Source organism: Cervus elaphus, chromosome 19, assembly GCF_910594005.1.
Source record: "Cervus elaphus chromosome 19, mCerEla1.1, whole genome shotgun sequence".
Lineage (NCBI taxonomy): Eukaryota > Metazoa > Chordata > Mammalia > Artiodactyla > Cervidae > Cervus > Cervus elaphus.
The window spans coordinates 42,898,889-42,916,506 of record NC_057833.1 but is presented as its reverse complement, the minus strand read 5'-3'; the positions used below and the strand labels follow the sequence as shown (position 1 = coordinate 42,916,506).

The window sequence follows — 17,618 nt, the reverse complement described above, 5'->3', positions numbered from 1 at the left end:
CACGTGTGCATGAGCAGGAACGCCTGCTTTTAGTGAAATGGGCAGATATGAGATATATTGATTGGGTTCTTCCTGCCATTGAATGAGTAGAAAACCTGTCACTTCTCCAAGTAGTGAATCATGTTGACAGAGAGCAATACATTTTATAAGGTTTTTTTTTTTTCTTTGTTCAGATCATTTGTAGTTGAAGCACATTTGCCACCTTTTAAAAGTGATCTCTGCAGCATTCCAGAGCCATTGAAATATTCGTCTTGACCTGGATAGTCAGTTTCTCTGCTAGCGCACAGAAGATTTTTAACATGAACGTGATTCTATCAACCACTCTTTGTTTTGGACTCCTAACTTTGTTATCTGTAATGATCTTTTTAGAATCGGTGCATGGGCTGCCATATTTTATTCAAGGTATGTACACATGAATGCAAAATCCTACAGGTGGGTAAATAATCCTTATTCTCTTATTTGCATTGCTTTGATTTTTCTATCATTATGGCAATAATGTTTTAAACATCAATATAATTTAATCTTCAGACAACCCTTTAGTAGTTGCTGTTTTAAATTAAATGTAATCTGTGATGCTGTTCTCAAGTTAATTAATTTTAACTGACACTGTACTAAATTAATTTCAACTGCACTTGAAATTGCATTTGAAAGGGAAATCTCTTATTTCTATTCCATTAACAAAGACGGGGATGTATAAATAGTAATACAGTGCAATGCACATTTCAAAAGTAGATCTTCAGGAAAAAATAAAAGAGTTTCATCCAGTGAGATTATTAGTAAATTACTTATAAAAGGAGAATGACTCCGAGAACATATCAAGACAACATTTTTATGTGCAGAGACCTAGGGAGAATGATACACTGGGAAATTTATATAGTACTTTCAGGAGGAGGATGTTAACACCCACATAATTCATTGACTGTAATCAGATTTCTAAATACTTAGGGTACTTATATTAAATGAAATAATGTAATTTTTGACATCTACAAATACCATGATAAATTTAGAGAAAATAAGTTTCTATTCTGGTCATATTGGAACTTGATCTTTTAAAAAAAATTTTCATTGCATTCTGTAGTGGAAATAGCTTTTAATCTGGGAATCAGTGGAGTTAGATTTAATGCTGATTTACTAGGCAAACAACCTAATCTCACTGAAACTTTTATATATGTCTTTACCTTTTAAAAATAATAACTTAAAAATAGTGCTGTTTAATATCTTGTCCAATTTGAATCAATCATCTAACTGACCTCTTTGTCAGGAAGAGGGAGACAGACAGCCTTTGCTTTTGTCTTTCTTAGGCAAACCAAGACAGAATTTAATAAATTTTGTTTACATGACTCTGGGTTGAGAAAAGGGATTAAGTTTCCTCTTTCAGATCTAATCCAACTTTACTAGACCGTTTTGCCTCAAATGTGGTTTTAAAAGTCAATGAAAATTAGAACAGTTCTTTTGATAGTGGAAATAAAATTGCATAAACCCTTGTTATTTATTTATCGGGATTTTCCCTTTGAAAAACAAATACAAGCCTGGGACCTAACTGCAAGACCTAAATACAAGCTTGGGGATGAAAATCTGGATTTTATTTTAGGCACTCACATTTTGTCTTTGGCCAGCCAAAATCATTGTACTTGGTAGGCCTTCATTGCTTTTCCTATGAAATAATGGGATTTTCAATGTTCTTAACAGCATAAATGTGTGAGGAAGGAAACATCTGGCCATTCACAGAAGACTCTGCAAAATGAGGATGTTAGTGGTAACTGTATTATAACTTCTGATATCATGTATATGAAATACAGAAAAATCCAACTCAAACTTTTTACTAGATTACAAATAGATAACATCTCTGAAACCAGAATACCACACACTGATGTCAATATATCATTGGCAACATATAGGAAAGGTTTCTCTCTGGGACCCCTTGATCTCAGTTTCACTATATGTAAATAGAGAAGACAAGTTATTGGGAAGTTTATTTTCTAATCTAAATTGTCCAGGATTAGAGTAAACTTCTCACCATTTTTCAAAGCAACTAAATGTTTGACTTATTTTAGTCTTTTAACACACTGTTTTCAAATAAGCATTTGTCCACTGATAGACCAAAGGTGGAGTATCATCCTCTCTGTGTTAGATGCCACCCAAGACCAAGAACACAATCTTCCAGCTTTCCTATGGTTTTGGGGTCACATGAAAGGTGCCTCATAAGCCTGAAACTGGGCAAATTGCCTACCGTGAAATGAACAGCTGTGAATATCATGACTAGAAAGACTATTTAAAAATTTTTTGGTATATTATCATTTGAGGATGTTCCAGGTTTCTTTCTGGCAAAATTTCTTATCTATACCCCATAAAAAGCATCACATTCAAATGACAAGCAAGGACACAACTGCATCTTTTAAGCTTCAGTGTCTCAGGTGGTCATGAGTCTTTTTTTTCCTTGTATATTGCAAAAGTAATCACTCATTTCTGAGTAACTTTGCCATCCTTTCTGGTAAAGGGACATTGGCACTTGGGTAGTTTTTTTATTCAAACAGTTTCTTTATCAACACTAACTTTTAATTCAAAGACAGAAATATTAAAAGTACATGCATCTTTTCTTTTAAAGCTGTATCTGTTTTAAGACTAAAAATAAAAATGAGAAAAAATATTTATTTTCTATTATTTTTCTTATCTTTCTAATGTCTTAATTAGAAAAAAAATTTTTTTTTAATTTCTTAAAAAAAAACTTTTCCTCAGAGTTTCCTTTAAAAGGTGGTTTTCTTAAAAGGTAGTGACAAGAATTTCTGAGGACAGTGTGTAGTCACTGGAAACCAAATGGGTAAAGAATGGTAAATACATTAATTTTCTCTTTTGAAAATGTTCCACTTAAACACACAGAGAAAGGGACTGTAAATTAAGCCAACAAAAGGTTCAGAAGGTAACATTTTCTAATTACCTTCCTCCTAGTTTTATAAATTCCCTAAATTGAAGGCAATGAATCTGTTTCTTTTATCACAGTTCTCTTTCTAAAACAAATAATCATTATCACCTGGCTTCACAGTGTCCCTCATTTTTTCAATGAAAGCATTTTAAAGATTATAGTTTAACATTTTAATGAATAGATGTAATAAAAATTGCTATACTATTGCATAGTCATATCTTTTTCTTAAACTAAATTATTCCTGAGGGTCTTTGTTTAATTGATGTTAAGCAAAAGTTCCATTGATAGTCTATTATTTTAACTACTCAAAGAAAAAAGAACCCCAGAATTTCACAAATAATTTCTATGCCTATGAAGTAATGGAAATTGAGGAACTTTAAAACTGAGGAAATTGAGCAACAATAAATGTGATTGTCAATGTAGAAACTTTGATGATGCCACCTACCCCAGGTCATTTATTGTCTTTCTAAGCAAATTGTTTGTTCCTTTAGTTAGCCATTTAGTTATCTGAGTTCATTAATTGACATTTTGGAGACACAGGGAATAGGAGACAATTTAAAGGAAGAGCCTAGTTAAATTATGAGCCATTTCTCTAACTGAAGCCTCAATATTCCCACTTTTAAATTTTAAGCTCACTAATCTATCTTTTGTCCACACAATATCAGTTATTATGACTGAACTGGAACAGGATCTTATGGTCCTTGCCCCCTAACCCCCTTGCCCATGTCCTCAGACTTTCCTTTTTTTTGTGGAAAAACTTTAGACAAAGAATAAGTTGAATCGGAGAACTGAGAAATGAAGAAACAAAGGGAAACAGTCAAAGGAAGCCCAGTAACAATAATGTAGTCTTTGAGCATAATCAAGGACCTTTAGTTCCTCCTCAAAGGCCATAGATAATATTCTGAGCCATATCCTGTGAGCTGTCTTATAGATACTGAAACATCAGGTGGAGAAATTAACCACCTGCCGACCAGACTGTAGTCATGACATAAGCAGCCACAATTCTGAGAACTGGCCTCAAAGAAATTGAAACAAACTGACACTGGAACTGAAGATTAGCAGTACCTAAAATAAGCAAGATTACACTGGTCAGACCACTGAAGACCAATTTCAAGATGACTGTCAGAGCTGACATGTTATGCATGTAGCCCCCTCCCTCAGCCTATAAAAGCTCTTGCCCCCTGACAATTAGGGGGCAGTCAGACATTGGACAGTTCTCTGCCCTCCACAACCCTCCTGGCTGCTGGCATCCAAAATAAAGCAAACTTTCCTTTCCACTAAGCTGGCCTCTTTGAATGGCTTTTGAGTGGCAGCAGCTGGGCCTGGGTTTGGTAACATGAGGAGAAAAAGAGGGAAGAATGATCCTATAGAAATTATATGACAAAGGTTTGATTATTTTAGGCCACCTTACAAAGTTCATTTTGTTTATAAGACACTAATTATTATTTTAATTCCATTACAATCCTGTTGAATCTTCATTTTTTATAGCTTGAATAAAGTCTATTGTCCTAATTTCTACCCCAGAATCAAAATATTTAGGAAAATTTGGTTGATTTTTTCTGTTTTTAGAGTGCTGAGAGAGTGGGCTGGGAGGTAAATGGACAAAGATCTAAAGCTATGAACACAGAGAAACTAGGCACCATCTGACCACTTCCACAAGGTTGCCTTGGATGGTTCAAGGCAATTCCCAGAACACAAAATAGCTCATATTTATATGTGTATAAAATCTCAAAGTCAAATTTTACATTTTTATCTTAAAAACAACTTTTAATTTATATTTTTTATGTTAAACACAATAGTAGAAAAAATTTTTAAAATACAGATGAAAAAACAAAGTACAGCTTACTATAATTCTACTAAAGCAGAAATAATTACAGGTAAATTTTAGACTGTAAACTTCCAGGTATATTCTCCATCTTTGCTTCCTTCTCTTTCTCACAATCTCTCTTTGAGGGTTCATATACATTCAATGATTTTTAAAACAGTTTGTCTTTATTTATTACACATCTCCCTCTATACACATTTTATTGGCAAGTATACACACTTTCCAGGTTGTGCAGTGGTAAGGAATCTGCCTGTCAATGCAGGAGATGCAAGAGACTCAGGTACTATCCATGGGTCAGGAAGATCACCTGGAGGAGGAAATGACAACCCACTCCATTATTCTTCCCTGGAAAATTCTATGGAAAGAGGGGCCTAGCGGGTTACACTATAGTCCGTGGCATCGCAAAGAGTCGGACATGATTGAGCAACTGAGGACACATATGCATTAATAGTTACCTGTAAAATCTATTTAATCAGAAACACATTCAAGTGACACAGATTGAAAAGAGCTTTCACTTCACTGAGGTAATTATTACAGGAAATGAATTGCTTCCAGAAAAAGAAGATACAGATGGTGAAGAACTATTGCGGGCTCTACTGAACAAAAATTTTGGCTTCCAAAGACCTTCCAACATTGGTGAGTTAAGAATAAAGTCAAACATTATTTATTCCATCTTCTGACCTGTTTTCTCTACATGTTAATTTATATTAAAGAAAGTAATAATTACTAATTTAAAGCTGCACTGAAGGCTTAAGTGTCTGTTATTTCATATTCATGCTAAAAGCAATGGCATTAATAAAAAACATTAAAATCTTATTTTGTTCAATTACAGTATTCTAATGGGGTTAGTAACTGTCGAGTTACAAAACAGTTATCCTTACTTATATTTTTCCCTCTCATCTGTGTCACTCCCCACAGGTACAGTTAGTATTTTCTTTTACTAAATGCTTCCAGGGTATTATTAAATCTTTTGAAATAGGTTTCCACTAGAAATATCTCAAGTTATCTGTGGTTTTGTGGCACTTTTTTTGCAATCAGATTCTTAGGATTTGGGAAATGACTGGAGAAGAAACCATTGAGAAATTTAGGCTCCACCAAGCTTTTCTTTTCTTTGAGGTACAGGATAATCTGATTTACAATTATGCATCAGATTGGTCTCCAAGAAATGATAGATACTGTCAGAAATTTAGCAAGTCTAACCTGAGAGACAGTGTGACAATATGATAATGTACTGCTCTCTCGGAAAACATCTCTTCTAAAAAAATGTCTATTCATGGGACAGGGTACTGGTTAAAACAATACCTTAATAAATACTTAAAAATACAGGATTTAAAAATTAGAAATAAGATGCTTCATTGAGGAAAATGGACATGATTATAAAAAGAAAAATCTGTACTCAAATTGTAAAACCCAGAGAGATTACTATTAGTATTTTGGGAAATTTCCTTCTTGATTAAATTTTACAGATAAGATTTGTGGCCTACTGTTTTTTTTTTTTCACTTAATATTTTTTCATGAGAATGTCCCCATGCCAGTGTAAAAATTTACTTCAAAAGGGTAGTCCTGATTAGAACTATGAAAAGTCTCTATTTAAGAAAACTCCATATTTATGATAGAAATTAGATGCTTGCTCATTATATTACTGATTATATTTCAACATTACAGGCACTGAAAAAATGTTTGGGCTTTATATTGGAGATACATGGATGATTTCAAATCATACCAAAAAAATACCTTATCTTTCTGAATGTGTGACCTGAAGTGAATTAAATATTACTTGCAATGTACATTTTTCATATGACAAATGTGTCTTGCAGATATAGAACTGGCTAACAAGTTGGAGGAACTTAACCAGGTGAGAATGTGAAACACATGAAATCTCAATTTTCATAATTATTATAAGACAATTTCTTTTGAAACAGTAGTTTTTAAAATTATTAATACTATATTTTAAAAAAAATACTATATTTAAAAAAGGAAAACAAGACAAAACTATAACTGAAGTGATCATGGGATAAAATGTCTAGAAATCTGGATTTTAGATCCAGCTCTCCAATTACCTAGGAGACCATGGAAGAATTAAAATTCTCTGGATCTAAATCTCCTTATCTATAAAATAGGAGGCTATAATTAGATTGGTGGTTTTCAAAAGCTATTATTACTTTTCAAAGTGGAAATATTTTTTTCCAAACAAAATTGTATGTGGTCCCAGTAAATGAAATATAAAAGTGGAGCTGTTCTCCTTGAAGCAGCTAGTTTGGGAGGAAAGGAAGTGAAGTGCTGCATCCTTGACCTATCTTTGGCCTCGGGACAGGGAACCCCTTGGCAACCTTATCCCCCAACTTCTCTCTATGAGGAAAATTGGAAAATCATTGCATTAGATTATTTCTTAACTCTTTCAAACACAACTGCATGCAAATTCATTATCATATAAAGCATGTGGCTGTGACAGAAGTATGCCCCATCAATTATTAGCAGCTAGGATATGGATACATGCAGTAGCTCAAGTTGAATTCTGTTTTGATAGAGCTAGATCTCCAGGGTTTAGGCAATCAGTGATCTTGCTAAAGATCAACTTGGCTTACGCTCTGGATGGAAACCTTCAGGTCTCAAAATACTTCTCCTTTCCCACTAGGAAGGACAAATATTTCAGGAAATTTGAACATACACATAAGTCTTCGAAACTCCTTGAAAAGGACTGGTCATTTTGGGTGACATCAAATCAGTTCCAGCTACACAGGCTGTGTTTACAGGCTTCCCATTAATGAACACTGAGACTTGACTTCCTTCACCATAAACCTGTTTGTTCCTGATTGTCTGTTGAGTCATGGACCTTTCCCAGCCAGTTACTAAATGCAAGTTTCCTTTTATTTTTCTGTTTAATTATTTTTATTTTTTTATTACTCATTTCTTTTTCTGTTGCTCTTTCCTCCTTCCTTTTGTCCATCTTTCCTTCGTCCTCCTTTTCTTGCTCTTTCTTCTTTCATAGAAAATGGTATTGCTGTTATTAAAGACTAATAATTTTCATATTTGATTTTTAACAGCTGGAAAAGCTGAAAGATCAGCTCATGGAAGCGAAGGATGCTGAGATGTCTTATGCGATAGATGGTCTATCTTCTTCCCATCCTAATAAGCGAGGTAAGTTTTCCCTTCAAAGTCTTAACATTGAATTCTAAGATTACTTTTGCAAGTATTTCTGAGAGGAAGAAATTAAGTTGACACTTCTTTATCTTATGTTGATGATCAGATCAAAGTTCATATTTAAAAAAAAAAATTCCAATGAAGGCTTCCCCAATGGCTCAGATGATAAAGAATCTGCCTGCAATGTGGGAGATCGGGTTTCAATCCCTGGATTGGGAAGATCCCTTGGAGAAGGGAATGGCTACCCACTCCAGTATTCTTACCTGGAGAATTCCATGGACAGAGGAGCCTGGTGGGCTACAGTCCTTGTGATCTCAGAGTAGGACATGACTGAGTGACTGAACACACAGACATTCAAATGAAGGCATTAAATGTCTGTGAACTCTGTCACATATACAACATGGTTAGCAAGGTCATATGTTCCAGATTTAAGTAAAATTAGACTTTCATGGTTTAAAACTGTGTCTCACCCTTGCCATTTTGCTTAAACACTGGACAGTAAGGAGTACTCTCATTGCTATAACACTTAGCCTAGGTTTTGATTCATAATATTTAATTTTAGAGAGATTTGTCTTTTGGATCCCTATAACTTTTTATAACATTCCTGGAAAATTCTTGTGTATTAAAAAATTGAATGTATGTCTCTTTATTCACGTTGTGATATGAGATTTGCTAAGGCATGCCTTATTCATTTTCATTTGAGCCCTTCCTCTCAGGTTTGTCTTTAACTGCTGTAAAAAGCAGTTTTTACAATGGAAGAGGATGAAACAGCATTCTTTAGACACTTAGCATATACTAGACATTTTATATTTTACTATTTCAGGTTGTTATGGTTAAGTATATAGAGTCTATAGTTAGACTGTCTGGGTTTAAATTGTAATATTGATATATCCTACGTGTGTGACCTTGGGCAATAATCTAACTTCCTGTGACTCATTTTCTTTGCCCCCAAATGCAAATAATAATAATCATCTTTATGGGATTGTTAGGGGGATTTTATAAGTTAATATATGAATGTCACTTAGAACAATATCTGGTATGTAATCAGTATTATGTAAGCCTCACTTTAAAAATTCATATTGATCATTATTACTATAATTATTATTTTATTTTCATCATAATCACCATAAGATAGCTTTTACTATGCCTATATTATAGATGGGAAAATTACATCTCAGAGGGGTTAAATAGCATGCTGAAAATAACCCAATTACTAAGTGATTTAACCAGTGAGCCTGAAGGACATAGATAGAGGATATATTGGAAGGTGGAAGGGAGAGAATCTTCAGGCTTTCTAAGGACTTTAGCTTTTACTAACTGTCATACTGGGTAAGACTGAAGGCAAAATGAGAAAGGGATGGCAGAGGATGAGATGGTTAGTTGACATCACCGACTCCAGGAAATAGTGGAGGATGGAGGAGTCTGGTTGCTTCTCTCAATCCTTATAATCAATTCATAGAATCACAGAGTTGGACACGACTTAGTGGCTGAACAACAATTATCATATGGGAAATCACTAAAATTTGGAGCAAGTGAGTGCTAAGAAATGTTTCAACAGAACCACTTTTGATGTTTAATGGAGAATATACTGCTGCTGCTGCTGCTAAGTCGATTCAGTTGTGTCCAACTCTGTGTGACCCCATAGACGGCAGCCCACCAGGCTCCTCTGTCCCTGCGATTCTCCAGGCAAGAATGCTGGAGTGGGTTGCCATTTCCTTCTCCAATGCATGCATGCATGCCAAGCAGCCTACCAGGTTTCTCTGTCCACAGGATTCTCCAGGCAAGAACACTGGAGTGTGTTGCCATTTCCTTCTCCAGAATACACTGCAAAGAGGAGCAAAAATGGAAGCAGAGAGACCTTTAAAGAGGCTAATTTAAGGATCTAGATAATAAATGGTGGTAACTTTAGTTAGGGTGGCAGTAGTGAATTGATAAGGAGTCTGATACCAGATATATTTTGAAAAAGGAAAAAAAAGTCAACAAAATTTGCTCTAAAATTATCTATGAGTTGTAGAAAAAAGAGGAAGGTTTGTAAATGACTCCAAGGTTTTGCTCTAAGTGACTAGGGATAAAAGGGCAATTTCTGTTTATTGAGGGCTTCCCTGATGGCTCAGAAGGTAAATAATCTGCCTGCAATGCAGGAAACTCAGGTTTGATCTCTCGGTGGCGAAGATCCCCTGAAGAAGGGAATGGCTACCCACTTCAGTATTCTTGCCTGGAGAATTCCATGGACAGAGAGTTGGAGGAGGCAACATGGAGCAAGAGTTTGGTGATGGAAAAGAGTTGGTATAGAGATTTGTTGAATCTTTTCATAGTCAATATGGCCTAGGCTATGATATGTTACAAATTTTAGTCCAAATCTCAGAGACTTAATATAAGGAAATCCATAAAGTTCAATGCACATAGTATTAATGCAAGCCTCTTTTAGTTTGTGGCTGTATCATCTAGATTGTTGCTGTAACTTGACTGCCTCCAAGATTACCAAGATGAAGGAGAGGGATAGAGGCTGCATCTCAGCTCTCAGCTGCCTCCGTTCAGGGACATGCATCACCTCTACTGATCCACTGCCTTTAATTAGTCACTTGAGCTGCCACCAAAATATTGGAAGAACAAGCTAATAAAAGTTAGAAAGCACTTATAAAAGTACATGGGGAATACCGCCTCCACCACAGTCAATCCTTTGATCTTTTCTTAACCACATAGATTATACTCAACTGACTCTCTGTTAGAGACAAGCCCAAATTCCTTTCACTGCTGCACCCCAAACAAAGAACAGGCTCTCCAGGAGATACTAAGCTTTGTCAAATACAATGTGGCTCCACTTCATTCACAGACTTATTAGCTAAAAGGACAAATTCAATAATCAGAATGGGAATAGGGAAAGGATAACAACAATCAATCATCTTATTCATAAGGGAAAAGAATGTGAGACATGAGTGGTAACCTCTAGCAATTCTGAAATCCCACAGGGCAAATATTATATAGGTCTCTTACCCTGGAGATGGAGAAAAGTTTCTTGCTTAGGACCTGCTAGTGTGTAGGAGGAGTCCTTTGTCCATAGTGTTGTTTCTCCTTTCTCTACCTTTTCCCAAGCTTTTGCTTTTTTTTTTTTTCCATTTTTTCATTTTTCAACCCTCAACACAGCTTATGTGCTTTTGGGGGACTGTTCTCTTTGAGACCTGAATGGTTTTCTCAGGCCTCCTCCTACTTTCACAAAATTGGAGGCCCAAGGTTTATTTCATTTTAAAGTGTCAAAGATGTTTTTAGTTCTAGGGTTTATGGTGTCTTTGACAATGATTTCTTCTCCCAATTTAGACAGCCTCTCAACTGTTGCTACATAGTTTTTAAAAAACTACTGTAACTATTTTGTATTCTTACCCCCAACTGAATTGCCTTGAAGAATATACTTTGAAAACTAACACTTAATCTAATTTTTTTGCCCTGAATTCCTTATTTCAATTGATTCTTACCTGACTTCACTCATTTAGAATCATTTTAAATCCCTTTTTATAGTTTTGGTATCTAGAAACAGCTCTTGAAATATTTCAAGGTCTTGTATTTCTGAACTACCTTTGTTTCTTTTTTATTTATTTGTAAAGATTCCATTTTCCCCTAAGCTTACTATTTCTTGTAATACCTGGCTAAGTGAATGCACCAGAAACCTAAAAATACTGCTAGTGTTCTATTTCCTTACCTTTTTCTTCTAGAAGTTCCAGAGGAACACATTCTGAATCTGAACTGTTCTAGATGTCAGTTTTACCACACGTTTTGCTACTTTGTAAAATGACTCTTCTTGTTTCCAGCCTGTGGTATCAATTTCCTTGTCTGCCATTAATCAGTTGCTGAGGCTGTGCCATGATTTAGCTTCCTCTTAGAGTAGCACCCTCCTTCAAGTTATTAAGGTGTATTTTGGGATAAATTAGGCAGACCACATCAACAAAAAAACCTTAAAAATTCAGTGGTGTAACCTGGTTTAAGATTTACTTCATGTTTACATGAAGCTTTGTGTACCTTGATTATTTTCCTTCACTCATGTGTCCCTATAGCAGGATAGGAAAGATATGGAGGAAAACACATCCTCACCTTCCAAAATTAGGCACATGTTCTCAATCTAACTTAATGGGATTAGGGGAGCACCCGGGAAATGTCAAGAAACCCAATGAACAGTTGGAGAATCCTATCTCTACTATAGATATTTTGAGCTTGTTATGCCATGTATAACAAAATCTTCCCAGTAGTGATTTGAGTAAACCCCTGAGTATATAAATTTGGAGCTTAGGGAAGTAGCCCAGACTGGAGATCTACCAGCTACCAGACTGGAGATCTATGATAGCTACCTGCATGTCAGTATTGCTTGGTATTGTGATGAGACTCTCTAGGGAATCATTCTGCTGCTGCTGCTGCTGCTGCTAAGTTGCTTCAGTTGTGTCTGACTCTGTGTGACCCCATAGACGGCAGCTCACCAGGCTTCCCCATCCCTGGGATTCTCCAGGGAAGAACACTGGAGTGGGTTGCCATTTCCTTCTCCAATGCATGAAAGTGAAAAGTGAAAGGGAAGTCGCTCAGTCGTGTCCGACTCTTTGTGACCCCATGGACTGCAGCCTACCAGCCTCCTCCGTCCATGGGATTTTCCAGGCAAGAGTACTGGAGTGGGGTGCCATTGCCTTCTCCAAGGGAATCACTCTAGATAGATATAAAACAGAAGACATCCAAGGACAAATGCCAGGCCATACCAAGGTTAGAGACTGGGCAGATAAGAAAGAATTAGCAAAACAGACTGAGAAGGAGCAGCTACTGTTTAGAAAGGCCATAAGGAGAAAAATGCCTCAGATGTCAAACAGAAAAACTGTTTCCAGGAAGACATAGTTTGGCTGCTCCTAAAGCTATGGTAGGTCCAGTAAAATGAGAGCTGAGAATTTCCATCTGAATAGCAACGGGAAGGGTTTTAATTGTTTTGACAAGAATTATTTGATGGACTTTTGGTTAAGGAGAATATGATAAAACAACAGAAATGGCTAACAATAGACAACTCTTTTGAGGAATTTTGTTCTGAAGGGTAGTAAAAATTGAAATATTAATTGGAGTAACTTGGAGGAGTCAAGGAAGCTTTGTGATTGTTTTTAAGCAAGGAGATATTAAAGCATTTATGCATGTAGTAGGAACAAAGTAAATATTTGTGGTGATAAACATATGAATTAGATGCCCAGGTTAGGTGACAGAAACAACCCACATCACATCTGTCATTTTCATTGGGATAACTAGAAACAGTCTACCATGAATAACAATATATGAAGGTGAAATGAACTCAGAGATTCAGCTTAAAGCTAGGATATCTTAAACTTCTGTGAAATAATGTTATTTGTTTAACCATTTAATATATACTTGACAGACACCCGGTAAATCCTTCCTTTCATTAAAGATACAGCTGTCCAACACCAAGCCTCATGCTAAAAACAGGGATTAGAAGAGAGAACCAGATAGATGTCAAGAGACAGAAGAATGCTGGCTAGGGTCTTCCCCCCAACCCCCACATAAATGATAAATGATAGATAAGCATTGAGGAGTTGGTTCTACTGGTGATATCATTCACGAAGATTTCCTTCAACTGGGAAGTATATTCCAGTGTACCAGAACTGAGCTGCTCTTGAGGTGCAAGTCTTGAATATGTGTAGATTTATATTTTCCTTCTTGATTGAGATATTCAAAGATATCCAAAGGGACAGAAAGGGACTTTCCAAAATATAAAAAGAATATTGGATTAGAGGGCCAAGCTCCTCAGTTTACTGTCTGAAAATAAATTTCTGCTTTCATAGGATTTGAATGTGTTTTGTTGAAAGAAAACTCTGGCTCTTTTAGGAATGAGAAGTAAACTCTGAGTACTATCATTAACACTCTGTGTATATGTGGTGATGAGCACTAAGGCCACAGTTTAAAGAGTAAGTGGAGTTAGGGAGAGATAACCTGGGCAGGAAGATAGGCTTTTATCATTTATGGCAAAGAGTGTCTTAACTGTTCTATGAGTTTTTCAACTCATTTTTATTGTGCATCCTATTAATCAATAGTGAATCAAAGACCTTTATCCCCAAGGTCTTCATTTTATAAAACATTTAGTTTGAAGGAAATTAGAGAAATTTTAATTAACTAGATGAAGCTGATGTTAAGTCAGACAATTGATTGAGAACAACCCACAGAAGATTTAAAATCACTCATTCATGCATCTAAAGATTTAAAATGCTGCTTGAATTAGTTTGATTTTTTTCTGAAGAATCACTTTATGATCAGAGTGTGAGATTCAATTTGACAATCAAATTACATAAATATCATATGGTGGTTTGCAAAGGGAAGTTTAAATTCTCTTCCTTCTTTTTCTTCCAGTTGATAGAAGCATATTTATCACTGATTTTGCTTATTTGCTTAGTCCTCTTTGGGACTTAAGTTATGCCAACTCTAAATAGAAAGTGAAAGTTGCTCAGTCGTGTCTGACTCTTTGTGACCCCACGGAATAGTCTATGAAGTTCTCCAGGCCAGAATACTGGAGTGGGTAATCTTCTCAACCCAGGGATCGAACCCAGGTCTCCTACACTGCAGACAGATTCTTCACCAGTTGAGCTACCAGGGAAGCCCCCCTAAAATAGAGGAGTACATCTAGTGGGATGGCCTATTGTATTCTTTGAATTGTATTACATGCATTATAATGTAAAACAGAGCTGTCCACTAGAACTTTCTTTAACGAGGTGACCATTCTCTAACTTGCACTGCCTGTTATGGTCATCTATTGAGCACTTAAAAGTTGGTTAGTATTATAGAGAAGCTGAATCTTCAAAAATTTATTTAATTTTAATTAATTTAAAGATCCATATGAGTCTGACCACCACTAAATATCTGTTTTAGAAAACTTTCTCATACTCAGGCATACTTAAACTATTTTATTTAAGTGTAATATTTTTATCGAAAATCTTTTTAATAAAAAATTGTTTTTTTTTTTTTTTTTAGCTTGTTTTTGGAAATACTGTGTCTAAAGTTTTTGCTCTGGGTGCAAAAAAGGATAAGAACATTAGAAAAAGTTACATATCTACCTACTCTACTGTTTAAAGATCAAAGCTATTTCAAGCATAAAAAAATAGTGGCAGAATTTATACAGCTGGTTACATGCTTAAAGTTTATGTTGTGAATTGTAGTGACAAATTAGTTGCCCTTGAATGGCATGAACTATCAGAATGACTCTGTAGAGCTAAAGTTGAGAGTTCTGTACCTATTGTATGCTTTCCATAAATTCATTGTCTACATATCATTTGGTTCAGTGATGACTAAGTTGTTGAGCTATCAATTAAAAAATTCAAAAATTGCTTTGGAAAATTAAATTATATTGCCTGAATCTATGTGGAAAATATGTATCTTTGTTCTTTCTCTTTTTTTGTGATTCTGCTGGCTACTATCTCTTTTCTGTTCATTAGGATAATTGTTAATAAGACTCTTAGTACCAAATGAATGTATTACTAGGGAGCAGACGTCTTGTTTATCGGACTCTAGGAAAAAGTAGTACTAGGTGTTTGAGAGAGAGATATTAAGAACATTTTCTTACATAACAATTTGCCTTTGGGCCCCTTAATTCTTATCTCTGCCTTCATCACAGTATCAGAAATTGAGACTTTTAGCATGTCTGTGAGAGACTAGATTCAGTGTGCTAAAAACATCAAACAAAACACAAAAACTCATTGAGTTTTTTTTTTTCATTCATTTCTTTCTCACATCTTACCATTAAACTGCTCTTGCTTATGTCTGAACAAACTTATTTAATCAATTCAAGGCTAGGAATCCAACTTCACTTTTATTTGCCACCTGTGGTGACACCGAAACATTGTCAAAGAAAGTTTATAATTAAAAAATATCAGTGGTAGACTATCAATGGCCAGATAGTCTACAGGCATTCCCTTATATCACAGTACGGGGGAAATGTAGTTTATCTACATATGTTAATTGTGTGGTTCTTAACAATAAGACTATCTTATGACTTAGAATGAGCACTATTACTTAAGTGAAAAACAATTTAAAAATTCTTAAATCAGACCAAGTTGAGTAATATACCTGTAGTGCTTAAATAAACTTGTTAGGAGCCACTTGAATGTACATAAATATATAGTTGCTTAACAATGCCTGAATGTTTCTCACATGTTTACACCTGCTGTGAACACAAGCATGATATTATTGTTTTCATCATTTCATGTTTATTAACTTTCACTTAGCTGAATGATATTCAAGCATTTTTAAACTTTAGGGGTAATGTTATTCAAAAAGTTTCTGATACTTTTTCCCTTTAGAGAAAATTATTAATAGTTTTCCTTATAATTTATTATTTTTTTAAATTTGCCTTAAGAAGTTTAATTCCCTAACAATATCTGTAAAGTAAAGGTAGAATTCCTTAGATATTTTTTGTTTTTGTAGTCAGCAATTAACATCCCCCGTGAAAAATTAGTTATGTAATTGACACCAGAATTCAGAAATCCCTATTCACTGCTTCATGAAGCTTCACACAGGAACAAAGAGGAAGAAAAGGTAATCTATTTCTTTGAAACTAGATGAAAAGTCCCTTCAAGCTGGTAACTTTCAATGACATATAGCTGGATTTAGTAATACACAATACATTGTACAAATGGATGAGATGACTTGTCATATTCTTAAGAGAAATTATTATTTAATTTCCTGATATGTTAAACAAATATCTTATTTTAAACTAGAATACCGCTCATGATTTTTCTACTCTATATAAAGTAGTTGTAGAAATTAAAATATGAAATCAAATAGTTACAAGTAGAGAAAACATTTTTCTTTTTTTCTTCATGTAAATCTGGTGTATATGCTATGAGACAAATGCATTGCACATCAGAACAAAGTGTAAATCAATATATTGTGACTTCTTACTTTAGTTAAAATGGAAGCACAAAAGCATAATTTTGAATTTAAAAATTAAAGAAGATAGGAAATCAATTTGTTTAATCCAACTTTAAATCTTTACCATGATAAATTTTTAGGCTACGCTAGGTTTTAATACCTTTTGTCAAAGCATGAAACAGCAGCACCCAGAGTGTTAATCACTCAGTCATGTCCAACTCTTTGTGACTCCATGGACTGTAGCCTGCCAGTCTCTTCCGTCCATGGAATTCTCCAGGCAAGAATACTGGAGTGGGTAGCCATTCCCTTCTCCAGGAGATCTTCCTGACCCAGGGATCAAAGCCAGGTTTTCTGCATTGCAGACAGAGTCTGACAAATATTCAAAAGGGAGAAAAATGAAAGAGTTGCTAAGGAATAGGATACATTTCTATACATCATCACAAAGTTGGGCAAGATAAATTGTAACTTAAAAATTCTTTCAAATAGTAAGTCCTGCAGGATCTTTGTCTGTGTACCACTGCTAAATTTCTAGTACAAGAATATGAACAGAAATCAAAGAATCTGTGAGCTTTCTAAAAATTTACTTTTCTTTGCTAAGGCTCCTCTATTACAATTCAAAGAATATCTCATTTTCAGTTTTTTTTCTAAATTAAATTTAAAGATTTTCAGCAGTTAGAAAATGTCTCCCCCAAAGAAACTACACACAAATCACTTTGTGTACAATGCTAACTATATATGTTCATTTCTGTGTTTTGAGTTTATTTTATTCTTTGGATTGTATGTTGATTTATTTTTAGTTAAAATCAACAACTACCCACTTCTCTCCTCTTCTTCCAGTATAAC

The 17,618-nt window shown here is 34.9% G+C and overlaps 1 protein-coding gene across 1 annotated transcript; it reads left to right on the top strand.

Annotated features, from left to right (window-relative positions):
* The first annotated feature begins 264 nt into the window (after nucleotides 1–264).
* Nucleotides 265–16,180, top strand: UTS2B (urotensin 2B). The gene is made up of 5 exons (XM_043874596.1): nucleotides 265–402; nucleotides 5,283–5,381; nucleotides 6,563–6,600; nucleotides 7,790–7,883; nucleotides 14,880–16,180. Exons 1-5 carry the CDS (start codon nucleotides 300–302, stop codon nucleotides 14,903–14,905), a joined length of 360 nt encoding a protein of 119 aa, XP_043730531.1. The 5' UTR covers nucleotides 265–299; the 3' UTR covers nucleotides 14,906–16,180.
* Nucleotides 16,181–17,618: the final 1,438 nt, after the last annotated feature.

Coding starts and splice junctions, on each gene's coding strand:
- UTS2B (XM_043874596.1), top strand. CDS start 300: ATGAACGTGATTCTATCAACCACTCTTTGTTTTGGACTCCTAACTTTG. Junction 403..5,282: donor GCTGCCATATTTTATTCAAG/GTATGTACACAT, acceptor TAATTATTACAG/GAAATGAATTGCTTCCAGAA. Junction 7,884..14,879: donor TTCCCATCCTAATAAGCGAG/GTAAGTTTTCCC, acceptor TTTTTTTTTTAG/CTTGTTTTTGGAAATACTGT.